The sequence below is a fragment of the Anomaloglossus baeobatrachus genome, chromosome 4, assembly GCF_048569485.1.
Source record: "Anomaloglossus baeobatrachus isolate aAnoBae1 chromosome 4, aAnoBae1.hap1, whole genome shotgun sequence".
NCBI classification, from domain to species: Eukaryota; Metazoa; Chordata; class Amphibia; order Anura; family Aromobatidae; genus Anomaloglossus; species Anomaloglossus baeobatrachus.
Genome location: NC_134356.1, coordinates 36159504 through 36176501, shown reverse-complemented (window position 1 = coordinate 36176501; position 16998 = coordinate 36159504). Strand labels below are relative to the sequence as shown.

Here is a 16998-nt window from a genome sequence, read left to right as displayed (position 1 = left end):
GGAGGCAGTGTTGGATGGTGTCAGCCATGTTTCGGTGAGGGCCAGAAAGGATAGACTGCTAGAGGTAAAGAGGTCGTGAATGAAGTGCAGTTTATTACAGACGGAACGGGCATTCCAGAGCGCTCCAGAGAGAGGGGGCTGCGGAGTGGCAGAGAGGGGAATGGATTTTATGTTGGAGAGGTTGCGGTAGTTACTACTAGATGGGGAGCGATAGGGGGGTGATAAAGAGGAGTGTCCCATCTGTGGGGGTCCAGGATTGGGAGATATGTCGCCAGCAGTGAGGAGAAGTAGAGAAAGGGAGAGCAGGTGGGAGAAGGAGAGTGGACGGCCTGGTCTGCGCGATACTAGAAGCGATCTGAGGTTTAGGAGCAGGTCAGCAGATGAGAACAGGTGGGGAGGTAAGATGGAAGGGGAGATGAATATTTGTTTGGAGATTGCTGGGGTTTGGGGATAGCGAAGGAGAGTGAGGAGGAGTGGAGCAAAAACTGTGAGGGCGTAAGTGAACATGGTGTGAATTAGGTTTTCAAGTGGGAATAAGGGGAAGGAACTAAATGCAAGTGAAAGACACACAGTTAAAGAAGTAGAGTTCACCTTCTGGTCACTTCTGGTATATTTCTGAGCACTTATGAAGCACTTGTAGAAGTACAAAGACCAAGGTACACAGACCTAATGCCCTAAATATATACCAGTCTCATTACACAAGATGAACAGCAGGTGAGCAAGAGAGAAGGAAGCAGATCAAAGAGTTACACCATGTATGGAAACAACTCACAGGAGAGAAGACAACACATAACTAATTACACAGCAGAGATAGGTCAGTTTAACATACCAATATCAGAAACAGCTTTAAGTGTGAAGACAGAACAGGAGAGTAGATTAGGATCTGTGCAGGAAATTCAGAGGGTCAATTCAAATGAACAGTGTTCATACCTGTGAATGAGACGAAGGTGCCTGATCAACGCCGTGTTTAGTTAGTGTTCCGTACCTTAGCCAGCTAGTTGTCAGGTCTCCTTGTCCTTCCTGACCTGCCTGTACCTGGTTCCAGTATCTCCTGTCCTGTTGGTACCTGCTACCTGTCCGTCCTACCCTGTTGGCTCTAGTGACTCTGCCTCTCCGTCTTGGCCATACCATCTGCCTACACCACTCCGGTGGTCCCAGCCTTGCTAGTGACTCTGCCTGTCCATCCTGACCGTGCCATTCGCCTCCACCAGTATCAATAAGAAACAACAGCTTGTCCGCAAGAAAACAAGGCCGAATACTAAGAAATCGATGAAAAATTGAAAAAGTTACAGCTCATGGAAGGTGAGGAAGAAACAATTTAGGCAAAGAGGGAACCAAGGAGACTCACAGGGGTCTGGATCAAGCCTGGAGATGGTGCTTCACTCGTAAATGACACCATTAACCTTCCATAGCCTGGTGGCCGGGAGTGTCTCTATGGTGGGAAAAACAGTGATACCTAATGAACCCATTCCTGTCTTTGGCTCAAAAAATTCATCAAAAATTGGTCGTGTGTTTCCGGCCTCACAGGTTTGGATCCTTGAAGCTCTCGGTCCGGATGAGCAGTTCTAATGCAGCACGGACAGGTGGAGCTGGTGCAGCACAGCAATATTTGTTGGCAGCAGAGCTGGATCCGTGATGTAGCAGAGTGCGCTCAACAATGAAGAAATAAAGTAGCAGAGCCAAGTTTGCAACGAAGGATCACTCTCACAGTGTGAATCTAGTGATGTAGAAGAGATTACTCTGCGGTGAGGAGACAATGTAGGAAAGCTGCATTTGGCATGTGAGAGATAGCATAGCGATGTAGCAGAGCTGAATTCCCATGTGAGAGATAGCACAGCGATGTAGCAGAGCTGAATTCCCATGTGAGAGATAGCATAGTGATGTAGCAGAGCTGAATTCGCATGAGAGATAGCATAGCAATGTAGCAGAGCTGAATTCCCATGTGAGAGATAGCATCATGATGTAGCAGAGCTGAATTCGCATATGAGAGATAGCATAGTTATGTAGCAGAGTGGAGTTGGATATGAAAAATATCATAGCTATGTAGCAGAGCTGAATTTGCATGAGAGATAGCATAGCGATGTAGCAGAGCTGAATTCCCATGTGAGAGATAGCATATTGATGTAGCAGAGCTGAATTCGCATATGATAGCATAGCGATGTAGCAGAGCTGTCAGCAAAGCAGAAACGGTGAAGTGGGGCTGATTTTGCAATGAAACTCATTATAGCACAGCAGCGCAGCAAAGTTAACTCCGCAAGGGGGAAGCGGTGTAGCAGAGCTGAGCTTGTAATGGAGGTTTGAACTTCTACAGTGGAGCTAAGGGGGTGGATGATTTCATCAGTGCGTATTGGGTTCTTGGAGAAAAGAAGGGCGCGGCTGGTTGGGCTCAGGTATTGGGTCATGTATAAGGGACCGGTGCATGATTCTGGCCAAAATTGGTGTCAGATTTGGCAGTAAAATTCGTCCATTTGCCCAATGTCACTCATGGCGGAGAATTGGCCAGGACAGTGCCCCATAGAGGACAGAAGAGGACAGGAGCAGGAGACCCTGGCATCTTATAATCACCAGGAAGCAAATGCAATGATATAAAGTGATATAATAGGTGAGAATAGCCTCTAATAATAACACCGAGCACTGAGGCTCCCACCAGGAAGGTGTGGCTGTAACCTGAGCCCGCAGTGCGAGTGTCCGCCGCCAGAGGGCGCCAGAGCAGAGGCTGGACGGCAGCATTGCTTGTAAGGCAGGGCAGGCACACCCTGAGCTCTGCTCTACACACAACTTCTCCGGACCCCACCACACACACAACTTCCACCATGCCCGTCAAAGGAGGAACCAAGTGCATTAAATATCTGCTCTTTGCCTTTAATTTCATCTTCTGGGTGAGTGTAAGCTCTGCGGGCAAATGTGAGGGGTCTGGAGGGGAAGGTTGGAGGGGGGAGAGGGGGGAGAGGAAGGTGAAAACCAGGGGTTGGGGAGAGCCTGAGCTTCTCTGGGAACTTTTGGTGGAGTGCTCCTTTGGAACTTTTGTACTATGTGTTTTATAGGGTTGTTTTATGTTATTTCATTGTATGTTGTGTTTTGTTATATTTGACATTGTGTTTTATGTATTATGTGGTTTATATGTTGTGTTTTATGTTATGTTTCACAGTGATTTATATATTATCTGGTTATATATTGTGTATGATGTGTTATAGTGTTCTTTTATGTTGTTTCTGTATTATGTGACTATATTGTGTTTTATTATTTATTTTATATTTTTCATAGTGATTTATATATTATATGGTTGTTTATTGTGCATGATGTTTGTGTGATGTGTTATAGTGTTCTTTCACATTGTGTTTGTATTATGTGACTTGTGTTTTTTTATTGTCTCATTGTGGTTTATGTATTATCTGGTTATATATTGTGTATTATGTGTTTTAATATGTTCTTTTTTCATTGTGTTATGTATTATGTGGTTATAGGTTGTGCGTTTTGTCATTTCTACATAGTAATTTGTGTTTTTATGTGTTTATATGCTGTGATTTACATTATGGTATGTTGTTTTGTACTTTTGGGGTGTTATGTTTTTTGTTCTATCATATTGCGTATCTGTAGCGCAGGGAATACACACAACCTCACGTTTTCTCTCCATGTGCCTTCATGTACTTAGCTGGAATACTCCCACAGTATGTAATAATTAACACACACCCCCCCCCCCCCATTACCATGCTGGTACTTGTAGTTCCACTCTAATCAGCTACTTATCCCCCATTCCCCCCCCCCCCTCCCCAACATACCATGCTGATATCTGTAGTTCCACTCCGATCAGATACTTATGCCCCCAACATACTATGCTGGTACTTGTAGTTCTACCTTAATAAGAAACCTCCCCCCCCCCCAACATACCATGCTGGTACTTGTAGTTCTACTTTAATAAGAAACCTACCATGCTTGTAGTCCCACTCTAATAAGAAACCTAACCCCCCCCCCCCAACATGCCATGCTGGTACTTGTAGTTCTACTATAAGAAGATACTTACCCCCCATACCATGCTGGTACTTGTAGTTCCACTCTCACCAGAAACCTCCCCCCCACCCCCTCTTCAACATACCATGCTGGTACTTGTAGTTCCACTCTAATCAGCTACTTATCCCCCATTCCCCCCCCCCCTCCAACATACATGCTGATATCTGTAGTTCCACTCACGATCAGATACTTATGCCCCCAACATACCATGCTGGTACTTGTAGTTCTACTTTAATAAGAAACCTACCATGCTGGTAGTCCCACTCTAATAAGAAACCTAACCCCCCCCCCCACAACATGCCATACTGGTACTTGTAGTTCTACTATAAGAAGATACTTACCCCCCCCATACCATGCTGGTACTTGTAGTTCCACTCTCACCAGAAACCTCCCCCACCCCCTCTTCAACATACCATGCTGGTACTGGAATTCCCACTCTAATCAGATACTTACCCCCCCCCCATACCATGCTGGTACTTGTGGTCCCACTCGAACCAGAAACTTATCCCCTCCCAAGATATCATGCCGGCACTTGTAGTTCCACTCTAATCAGAAACACACCATGCTGGTTCTTGTAGTTCCACTCTAAGCAACACACACACACACACACACACCACACACACACACACACACACACACACACACACACACACACACACACACACACACACCTTCCAACCTACTATGCTGGTACTTGTGGTTCCACTCTACTCAGAATAGGTTAAACATTTATGCAGGCACCAGTTAACTCTGGACATGTTGGAACTTGTAGTTCCACTGAAACCTCCATTTGGAAGGAGTTCTTCCAGTATCTGGTACAGCTATAGATAGATGCTGGGACTTGTAGTCCCACAAGTGAAAAAGTACCTGATCATGCCTGGTTTTCTAAACTCCATGTTATGACTACATGAGTGTGATTGATGTGATGGTACTTGTTGTTCTCTGCTGGGAATTGTAGTCCTTCTCAAGCAGAAGAGTGTGTATTCATCCCATACATAGCTTTCCCACTGTCTGTCTAGAGGGGAGGTGTGATGGTACTTGTAGTTCTACAGACATTTAAACAGCAGCAGTTCTGTCTGGTTTTTGAGAATCGAATGGGTTAAACACGTCACCTCCCCCGTCCTCCTTATTGGGCGACTGTTAACCCCTTCATACCAGGCCATAGTAATGGAGTTCGCATCTGGACATGATGGACTATACAGATGTTGGGGCTTTTTGCTGGAGATCAATAGGGAAGAGCGAAGATCAAAGGGGCTAAGGTGTCGCCATCATGGATGTTGTTATTCCTGTCCTTCTTTTATTGAGGACCAAATGTGATGGGATTTACGATCTGTTGCAATAGCGCCCCCTATAGATTAATGGAACAGCAGACCTTCAAGGCTTGGGATGTGATTCCAAATGAAACTTGCACTACTTATTTTGTCCTCATGGTGGCGCTGTAATGAAAAAATGAGTTATATAAGTAGTGAAAACACCCTTAGATGACATAGTGACCCTCAAAAATTGCAGCCACCTACTACCTAAGATTAGGGGGGCAGGTGCTCTTGAAGGAGAACACCCCCTCCCCTCCTTTATGGGTGATGGAAGCAGCAGATGTGCTGTCATGGTGGAGCCATTTGGACAGGTGGCCCTTTAAGTCAGACGTCCCGTTGCCCATGATTTGTTGCCCACGTCTAAAAGGTATTTGCCACCCAACTGGGAAGCATGTGACCCATTGCTAGTTTAATAGGAAATTGCATAGAAAGCAATTCCATAAATTACTTCAACCAGGACTATTATGGAAAAGCAGGAACAGGCTGTCATAAAACAGCCTGCATCTCCAACCGTAGGTCTTCTGACCCCGTTCTTGCCGCCTCATGGGCTACGTTGGGGTCTTGCTGCCCTTAAACAGCCACCTGAAACTGGCCTTAATTGGATTTTCCAGTCTTTGTCTCGATTCCTCACTATTTGTAAGATTCTCTGCTTGTTGTCGGTACATCTTGTACAAAGAGCGTCTCTTGCTTTGGAGGACTAATTATGTCCTTGCGCTATTCTGGCAGTGATTTCCATAAGAATGGTGTAATCCCTCTTGTCTCCTAAAGGTGGCGCTGTAGGTAAATTTGAACACTTGCTCTCAAGTTCCATCAGAGATGATCACAGAGGTTCCATCGGCTTATCATGGCAAAAAAGTACAACAGGAAAACCCCTTTAAGGTGGACCTGTCACTTGTCATAAATATGATTTCTTTAGTCCTGGTGTAAATGCCCCTTTTCTCCTGAATCCGGCGATGTTTTTCTTTTGTTCCTGCGCCTTTCCGTTCCTGAGATAAGGGCCCTTCTTCCTTGCATGCAAATCTAGCCTTGTTAAAAAGTGGGTGTGGTCATCAAGAAGATTCCATAGAGAAGAGTCACGAACACGCCCATTTGGTAACAAGACTAGATTTATGTAGGGCCATATCTCGGGAACGGAGAGGCGCAGGAACAAAAGAAAAACATCGCCGGATTCAGGAAAACAGCGGCGTTAACACAATGTAAACAAAATTCCATATTTATGGAAAGTGGTACATTCCCTTTAAGCTCTAAAATACTCTGTGTTTTCGTTCACTGTAGATCTGGTCATGTTTCCCGCAGCCTCCTGACTGTATATGTAATACTGTCACCTCTCTAGGGAGTCCCCGCTCCGGCAGGTTATGTCGCAGCCTTCTCCCTCCCCATGAGACGATGCTCCGAGGACTCCTCTATTTCTGGGGCTGACATTGATTAGGAGCGCTGTAGTGATCTGTCAGGGCGTGGAGCTGCGCGCTGGACCGGCCTACATGTCTGTTCATTGTTTTACAAACATTGGCAGGAGAAATGCCTCATAAAGGGAGGATTGTGCAGCTCCAAGTTTCTCTCTCACCGATCGCTCTTAAAGGGGAAATCCCACAATATTCCGAGTCTGTGACGTACAACAGCAATTCTTGGTATATTTCTTATGAGTCACGTTCAGTGTATGAAACTGGATTCATGGTACATTTTTTCTTTTTTGTGGGGGGGGGGGGGGGGGGGCAGATAGGCTTCTAGGCAACCGCTAGGATCTCCACAGATCCTGAGAACGCAGTGTTGAAATGCCCATCGGAATGGGGTAGTGGTCGCGCACCATCGCTTCATTCTACAGAACTATCCAGAGTTATCGGAGCTCGAGTATTAAGCCAATGGGAATTAATAAGTGGTGTATCGGCTGCCCTCTACACTCCAACACTGCATTTCAGAACCTAATTTTAAGGATTTGAGGGCGCCCTAATTTTTGGACCACCACTGATCTGCAAGTTCTCACCTAGCTTTTGTATTGATAGCTTTTAATAATGGGACCAATACTTAAAGGGGACTTTCCACTTGATTTTGTTTTATTTAACCTATTACCTCCTCCAATTGCTGCTTCTCAACTGATTCTAGAACAGTTGTTCTTTTTCTTCTGTGACCCTCCGTTCCAAAGTTATGCTCCCCGGAAATCCCTAAGTGGGTGTCTACCACAGAACTTCTCTGTGGGCGTTTTGCCTTTTCCTCCTTAGGCGCTGGCCAGTCAAAACATAGCCACACCCACAGAGTTCACTGGTACACGCTCAGTTAAAGGGGAAAATTTGCTGCTTTACTAGCGGTGGGCATAGCTCTGGAACGGAGGGGCGCAGAAGAAAAAGAAAAACTGCTCCAGAATCAGAGGGGCAGCATGAATTGGAGAAGATGCTAGGTTTAAATGAAAAAATCCAGTAAAAGATCCCCCTTTAAAAGCAGCTTCTTATTGTCATTTAGATTGTATTTAAAGGCCCCAAGACAAATTGGAATAAAGTCAGCTAAAACCACTAATTTATGGAGGGACTGGCTATCTATCTGATGTGCCTATCAATTTTCCTTTAATGTTGGGAGGAAGGAAAATGATGGGGCATATTAACCAATAGGCACAATCCTTTTATTTTAAGGGGAGATAAGGCGCAACCAGAGCTTTTTGGCAGCGACTTTTATCCCTTAGTCTATTCAAAATACGTGAATGGTGGGGTGAGCTGGGTGTGCATAGTTTTGATTTGGGGGGGGGTCGGTAATAATGGCTATCTGCCGAGTGTTCAGGCTAAGTGAATGGGGCAGGTTTAAGTACTGTGCTAATGACAATTACTAGTTGATTTTAAGAGATGGTGTTAAGCGGGCACTACCATGCTCGGGTGCTCGGTACTTGTAACTAGTGATGAGCGGGCACTACCATACTGCACTACCATACTCAGGTGCTCAGTACTCGTAACTAGTGATGAGCGGGCACTACCATGCTCGGGTGCTCGGTACTTGTAACTAGTGATGAGCGGGCACTACCATGCTCGGGTGCTCGGTACTTGTAACTAGTGATGAGCGGGCACTACCATGCTCGGTTGCTCAGTACTCGTAACTAGTGATGAGCGGGCACTACCATGCTCGGGTGCTCGGTACTCGTAACTAGTGATGAGCGGGCACTACCATGCTTGGGTGCTCGGTACTCGTAACTAGTGATGAGCGGGCACTACCATGCTCGGTACTCGTAACTAGTGATGAGCGGGCACTACCATGCTCTGGTGCTCAGTACTCGTAACTAGTGATGAGCGGGCACTACCATGCTCTGGTGCTCAGTACTTGTAACTAGTGATGAGCGGGTGTCGCGGGCGGAGGAGGGGACGCTGCGCTCTCCCACTGCTCGGGTCCGGCTGCCGCCGCTGCTGCGGCCTGCTGCTGCTCGGTGGCTCGAGCGATGGGCCGGATCCCGGGGACTCGAGCGGCGCTCTTCGCCCGTGAGTGAAAAGGGGTTTGGTTTTGGGGATTTATTGTCCGTGACGCCACCCACGGTTGTGATGATTTTTGGTAACACCACCGCTGCTCTGTATGGGGATCCCGGGAGCGGTGACAGGGAGCAGCAGAGTTGTTAGTTCTCCCCTCCGTGGGTAGGGGTGGGTTGTCCCGGGGCCCAGTGATGAGGTGGAGGATGAGGGATGGCAGGCCGGGTGCGGGGCCTGGTGAGGTGCAGGGTCGCGGGGGGCAGCGCTGTGCCTCACGGCACGGTGGTACTCACTCAGCCTGAGACGGTGACACAGTTCTCGGTAAAACACACGGCTGGAAAGACGGTTCCCACGGACGGCTGCTGTTGTTTTTCCCCGGTAGTTAACGGTGACTGTCTCTTTCCCTGCACCTTGTGTAATGTTGGTAGCGATGGATTCCCACCGGTAGCCCGCTCCCCGGCTTGGATATGGGCCGGAGGAGCCCCTCTTTGCCCGCAGGTGCTGGCCCTGAGAAACTGGTGCCTTGGCGGGTGGCGGTGTCTCTCTCATACGGTTGGACGGTTGCCTTCAATCGGGACTTAGTTGTTTGGAGACCCGGAGGTCCCCTTCACTGACGGATTTGGCAAATTCACGGCGACTCCTAGCCTTGCCGGGATCCGAAAGTCCCCTGCCAATGGTGCTGGCTTCTCTTCGTATACCGCTCCGGTACCGCCGGGCCACCACCCGTCCACGGTCCTTTCGGCAACCTCCAATCAGCCTCTCCTGCAGACGGTCACCGCCGTCTGCTAACCTTGCTGTCTCCGTCCGGGGCACACACCCGGACCAACTTCAGGCTCTTAAGCTGTCACTTTCCTCTTTTCACTTTCACTGTCAAAACTCAACTCCTCTCACTTCCTCCTCCAAACTCTAACTGCCTGTGTTTTCCTTCCTCCAGAGCTGTGAACTCCTTGGTGGGGCCTGGCTCCACCCCCTGGTGTGGACATCAGCCCCTGGGGAAGGCAACAAGGATTTCAGGTCTAGCTTAGGTGTGCTTAACCGGGGTGTAGGGTGTGGTGATGTCATTACCTGTGACCCCTAGCTTGTCCAGGGCGTCACATGGGCACTACCATGCTCTGGTGCTCAGTTCTTGTAACTAGTGATGAGCAGGCACTACCATGCTCAGGTGCTCTGTACTGGTAACTAGTGATGAGCGGGCGCTACCATGCTCGGGTGCTCAGTACTCGTAACTAGTGATGAGCGGGCACTACCATGCTCGGGTGCTCAGTACTGGTAACTAGTGATGAGCGGGCACTACCATGCTCAGGTGCTCTGTACTCATAACTAGTGATGAGTGGGCACTACCATGCTCTGGTGCTCAGTACTGGTAACTAGTGATGAGTGGGCACTACCATGCTCTGGTGCTCAGTACTGGTAACTAGTGATGAGCGGGCACTACCATGCTCTGGTGCTCAGTACTGGTAACTAGTGATGAGCGGGCGCTACCATGCTCGGGTGCTCGGTACTGGTAACTAGTGATGAGTGGGCACTACCATGCTCGGGTGCTCAGTACTCGTAACTAGTGATGAGCGGGCACTACCATGCTCGGGTGCTCAGTACTGGTAACTAGTGATGAGCGGGCACTACCATGCTCAGGTGCTCTGTACTCATAACTAGTGATGAGTGGGCACTACCATGCTCTGGTGCTCAGTACTGGTAACTAGTGATGAGTGGGCACTACCATGCTCTGGTGCTCAGTACTGGTAACTAGTGATGAGCGGGCACTACCATGCTCTGGTGCTCAGTACTGGTAACTAGTGATGAGCGGGCGCTACCATGCTCGGGTGCTCGGTACTGGTAACTAGTGATGAGTGGGCACTACCATGCTCGGGGTGCTCAGTACTCGTAACTAGTGATGAGCGGGCACTACCATGCTCGGGTGCTCAGTACTGGTAACTAGTGATGAGCGGGGCACTACCATGCTCGGGTGCTCAGTACTCGTAACTAGTGATGAGCGAGCACTACCATGCTCGGGTGCTCAGTACTGGTAACTAGTGATGAGCAGGCACTACCATGCTCGGGTGCTCTGTACTCGTAACTAGTGATGAGCGGGCACTACCATGCTCGGGTGCTCAGTACTCGTAACTAATGATGAGCGGGCACTACCATGCTCGGGTGCTCAGTACTCGTAACTAGTGATGAGCGGGCACTACCATGCTCGGGGTGCTCAGTACTCGTAACTAGTGATGAGCGGGCACTACCATGCTCGGGGTGCTCAGTACTCGTAACTAGTGATGAGCGGGCACTACCATGCTCGGGGTGCTCAGTATTGGTAACTAGTGATGAGCGGGCACTACCATGCTCGGGTGCTCTGTACTCGTAACTAGTGATGAGCGAGCACTACCATGCTCGGGTGCTCAGTACTGGTAACTAGTGATGAGCAGGCACTACCATGCTCGGGGTGCTCTGTACTCATAACTAGTGATGAGTGGGCACTACCATGCTCTGGTGCTCAGTACTGGTAACTAGTGATGAGCGGGCACTACCATGCTCTGGTGCTCAGTACTGGTAACTAGTGATGAGCGGGGCGCTACCATGCTCGGGTGCTCTGTACTCGTAACTAGTGATGAGCGAGCACTACCATGCTCGGGTGCTCAGTACTGGTAACTAGTGATGAGCAGGCACTACCATGCTCGGGTGCTCTGTACTCGTAACTAGTGATGAGTGGGCACTACCATGCTCGGGTGCTCAGTACTGGTAACTAGTGATGAGTGGGCACTACCATGCTCGGGTGCTCTGTACTCGTAACTAGTGATGAGCGGGCACTACCATGCTCGGGTGCTCAGTACTGGTAACTAGTGATGAGCGGGGCACTACCATGCTCGGGTGCTCAGTACTCGTAACTAGTGATGAGGCGGGCACTACCATGCTCGGGGTGCTCGGTAATGGTAACTAGTGATGAGCGGGCACTACCATGCTTGGGGTGCTCTGTAATCGTAACTAGTGATGATCGGGCACTACCATGCTCGCTTGGATGGGCACGATTCAGGTAAATGGAAGTCAATGGAACTCTGAGCATTTTTCCAGGAAAAATTCCCGAAAAATACTTGAGTTCTCCATTGACTGCCATTATATTCGGGTACTCAAGTCATGCCCATCAGAGCGTCGAACTGCTAATTACTAGTATCGAGCACCCGAGCATGGTAGTGCCCGCTCATCACTAGTTACGAGTACTGAGCACCCAAGCATGGTAGTGCCCGCTCATCACTAGTTACCATTTACCGAGCACCCGAGCATGGTAGTGCCCGCTCATCACTAGTTACCATTACCGAGCACACCGAGCATGGTAGTGCCCGCTCATCACTAGTTACGAGTACTGAGCACCCGAGCATGGTAGTGCCCGCTCATCACTAGTTACGAGTACTGAGCACCCAAGCATGGTAGTGCCCCGCTCATCACTAGTTACCATTACCGAGCACCCCGAGCATGGTAGTGCCCGCTCATCACTAGTTACCATTACCGAGCACCCGAGCATGGTAGTGCCCGCTCATCACTAGTTATGAGTACTGAGCACCCGAGCATGGTAGTGCTCGCTCATCACTAGTTACGAGTACAGAGCACCCGAGCATGGTAGTGCCCGCTCATCCCTAGTTACCAGTACCGAGCACCTGAGCATGGTAGTGCTCACTCATCACTAGTTACGAGTACTGAGCACCCGAGCATGGTAGTGCCCGATCATCACTAGTTACGAGTACTGAGCACCCGAGCATGGGTAGTGCCCGCTCATCACTAGTTATGAGTACTGAGCACCCGAGCATGGTAGTGCCCGCTCATCACTAGTTACGAGTACTGAGCACCTGAGCAATGGTAGTGCCCACTCATCACTAGTTACGAGTACCGAGCATCCGAGCATGGTAGTGCCTGCTCATCACTAGTTACCAGTACAGAGCACCCGAGCATGGTAGTGCCCGCTCATCACTAGTTACCAGTACCGAGCACCTGAGCATGGTAGTGCTCACTCATCACTAGTTACGAGTACTGAGCACCCGAGCATGGTAGTGCCCGATCATCACTAGTTACGAGTACTGAGCACCCGAGCATGGTAGTGCCCGCTCATCACTAGTTATGAGTACTGAGCACCCGAGCATGGTAGTGCCCGCTCATCACTAGTTACCATTACCGAGCACCCGAGCATGGTAGTGCCCGCTCATCACTAGTTACCATTACCGAGCATCCGAGCATGGTAGTGCCCGCTCATCACTAGTTACGAGTACCGAGCACCTGAGCAATGGTAGTGCCCCGCTCATCACTAGTTACGAGTACCGAGCACCCGAGCATGGTAGTGCCCGCTCATCACTAGTTACGAGTACTGAGCACCCGAGCATGGTAGTGTCCGCTCATCACTAGTTACGAGTACCGAGCACCTGAGCATGGTAGTGCCGCTCATCTCTAGTTACCAGTACCGAGCACCTGAGCATGGTAGTGCTCGCTCATCACTAGTTACAAGTACTGAGCACCTGAGCAATGGTAGTGCCCGCTCATCACTAGTTACGAGAACTGAGCACCCGAGCATGGTAGTGCCCGCTCATCACTAGTTACGAGTACTGAGCACCTGAGCATGGTAGTGCCCGCTCATCACTAGTTATGAGTACTGAGCACCCGAGCATGGTAGTGCCCGCTCATCACTAGTTACGAGTACTGAGCACCTGAGCAATGGTAGTGCCCACTCATCACTAGTTACGAGTACCGAGCATCCGAGCATGGTAGTGCCTGCTCATCACTAGTTACCAGTACAGAGCACCCGAGCATGGTAGTGCCCGCTCATCACTAGTTACCAGTACCGAGCACCTGAGCATGGTAGTGCTCACTCATCACTAGTTACGAGTACTGAGCACCCGAGCATGGTAGTGCCCGATCATCACTAGTTACGAGTACTGAGCACCCGAGCATGGTAGTGCCCGCTCATCACTAGTTATGAGTACTGAGCACCCGAGCATGGTAGTGCCCGCTCATCACTAGTTACCATTACCGAGCACCCGAGCATGGTAGTGCCCGCTCATCACTAGTTACCATTACCGAGCATCCGAGCATGGTAGTGCCCGCTCATCACTAGTTACGAGTACCGAGCACCTGAGCAATGGTAGTGCCCGCTCATCACTAGTTACGAGTACCGAGCACCCGAGCATGGTAGTGCCCGCTCATCACTAGTTACGAGTACTGAGCACCCGAGCATGGTAGTGTCCGCTCATCACTAGTTACGAGTACCGAGCACCTGAGCATGGTAGTGCCGCTCATCTCTAGTTACCAGTACCGAGCACCTGAGCATGGTAGTGCTCGCTCATCACTAGTTACAAGTACTGAGCACCTGAGCAATGGTAGTGCCCGCTCATCACTAGTTACGAGAACTGAGCACCCGAGCATGGTAGTGCCCGCTCATCACTAGTTACGAGTACTGAGCACCTGAGCATGGTAGTGCCCGCTCATCACTAGTTATGAGTACCGAGCACCCGAGCATGGTAGTGCCCGCTCATCACTAATAAGGGAATGTTCTATGATGAGATTTCTGAAAGCAAGGGGCCCCTGTGTGATTATTGCTCAGGGACCGTCTGCTATAGATGGCGTGAAGGAGAGAGGTTAGAAATGTAAATATTAGCTCGGGCCGCTCTTCTGTGACCCTTCTTCTGAAATACTTGCCATTCTTGATCTGCTGTCTTGAAAAGGCCATTGTTTTGTGCTAATCGCCCGTCTGCGGTGATGTCACGAGGCCGCCACGCCTTCACCGCAAGGATTGTTTATGAGGTTTCACATGGTGTGTGAGGGACTATAAAGGGGCACCGCTTCATTTCCATCAGTCTGGTTTCTGTAGGTCAAATGTCCTTTTAGTTCCAGGACAGAAAATATCATTCCTTCTATTCACAATGTATATGCTGCTGCTAAAAATTAGACATTAAAAAAAGACAGTCGTATCATTTTACTCTTTTTTTCAAAAATAGCGCCACTCTCTGTCCTAGGCTGTGCCTGGTATTGCATCTTGGTCAAATTAAAGGGGTATTCCAATCTGCAGATTTTTTTTTTTTTTTGGTGATAAGTGCTATATCGGTGATGGGTTCCCAGGGTCGCTAGAACACCTGAGACCCCCTTTTACCTGGAGCCACAAGATAGTGAAAAAGAGATGTTTTAATATATTGGTGGTTTGAGCACGTGCCCTGCCGCTTTTTTTAAAGTCTATAGCACAGACAGACTCTTACGTCTAGCATAGGTGGATAAACATTGTGTAGATGGCAGGACCCCTTTAAACAGGACTTGCCATAAATATGTACTTTCTTTACCTGACCCAAATCCCGCTGTTCTCCTGAATCCGGCGATGTTTTTATTTTGTTTCTACGCCTCTCCGTTCCTGAGATATGGCCCCATCTTCCCTGCTTCTAAATCTAGTCTTTTTAGACAAGTGGGTGTGGTCCTCATCTCTTCTTCATGGGAGTTTTCTTTAGGACTGCCCACTTGGCAAAAATACTAGATTTATCAACAGGGCTATATCCCAGGAACGGAGAGGCGTAGGAACAAAAGAAAAACATCGTCAGATTCAGGAGAACAGCGGCGTTTAGGTTAGAAAAAAAAATACATATTTATGGCAAGTGACAGATCCTCCTTAAAGGGATTTTACAGAAGAAGAAAAATATGGTTGCTGTCTTTTTCAAAAACTGTACCAAACTGGTCCATACGTTGCATTTAGTATTGCAGCTCTGCCCTATACAATTTGGTGGCTAAGCTGCAATACCAGACACAACCTGCAGACAGATGTGGCGCCATTTTTAGAAAAAAAAAGCTGCCATGTTTTTCTAAATTTGAATAACTCCTTTAATAAGATGCTTATGGGCAAGTGGTGCTATTTCAGGAAAAAAAAAACTTTTTTTATTGCATGTGTATGAAAAATTTTACTTGTTCACGTGAATGACATTTTGCTCGTGGAATCCATTTAAATACATAGTCAAGCTAAATCCTCCATACCTGCTTGTTGCAGCTAGTCTCCTGTAATACCAGACACCACCTGCAATCAGCGGTGGCGCTCTTTCAGCATGGCATAAGATTATAAGTGGCCAATGCTATCACAACCCCAATTAAAAATGGTAGCTCATTAGGGAATGGGAACAATAATGAATAGTTACATCATCTCAAAGCTTTGTGTATAGCCCATGTAAAGAATTAAAGGGGTTTTCCTCTGACATACATATATTGCATAGACGGAAATTACGTACGGCACCACAGCCAATACACTGCGGGTATGGGGCAATGTCCATCGTGACATCATGTGCTTTGGTAATATGACAGGAGGTTCACGACCCGACTGTGGTTTCCAGAAAGGAGAACTACACACACACATTGTAATCTGGAAATTAAAGGGACATTGCAGGAATGGAGCGACCTCACTAGATTGGGGGGCTAGTAAAATCACAGGGGTGCAAAAGACTCACAGGGAGGGGAGACATCATCTGAGACAGGACAGTGATATAGCAAGGGGCAGGGCTCATTCTAGGGGCGATGGTGACATCACTGTGAGGATGGGAGTTCATTAGTGAGATCATAATTATGGGGAGGGATTATCTCTACAGCTTTTGACAGTCGCAGTGAAGGGGAGGTCTGGTGACATCACAGTGAGCTGGTGGGCTTGTCTCAGGAGGGCTGGTGACCTCACAGTGAGCGGGTGGGCTTGTCTCAGGAGGGCTGGTGACATCACAGTGAGCGGGTGGGCTTGTCTCAGGAGGGCTGGTGACATCACAGTGAGCGGGTGGGCTTGTCTCAGGAGGGCTGGTGACCTCACAGAGAGCAGGTGGGCTTGTCTCAGGAGGGCTGGTGACCTCACAGAGAGCAGGTGGGCTTGTCTCAGGAGGGCTGGTGACCTCACAGAGAGCAGGTGGGCTTGTCTCAGGAGGGCTGGTGACATCATAGAGGGGAGGAGGGCTTTTAGCAGGAAGGCTGGTGACATCACAGTGAGCGGGTGGGCTTGTCTCAGGAGGGCTGTGACATCATAGAGACTGGGAGGGCTTGTCTCAGGAGGTCTGACATCACAGTGATGGGAAAGGGTAGTCTTGAGGGGGCTGGTGACATCACAGTGGGGGGGTTGTCTTAGGGCTGGTGACATCACAGTGGGGGAGGGCTTTTCTCAGGAGATCTGGTAACCTCACAGAAGAGAGCTGATGACATAATAGTGATGGGGAGGGCTTATTTTGGGGGGGGCTTATGACAATCACAGTGAGGGGTTGGGT

At 48.9% G+C, this 16998-nt stretch overlaps 1 protein-coding gene across 1 annotated transcript in view; it reads left to right on the top strand.

The window, feature by feature from the left end:
* The first annotated feature begins 2728 nt into the window (after positions 1-2728).
* The window catches only part of CD9 (CD9 molecule), a 34175-nt gene continuing 19905 nt past the window's right edge, over positions 2729-16998 (top strand). The window contains exon 1 of the mRNA XM_075344245.1: positions 2729-2879. Within this exon, the coding sequence (XP_075200360.1) occupies positions 2814-2879 (66 nt within the window). The 5' untranslated portion in view covers positions 2729-2813. The remainder of the gene's footprint in view (positions 2880-16998) is intronic.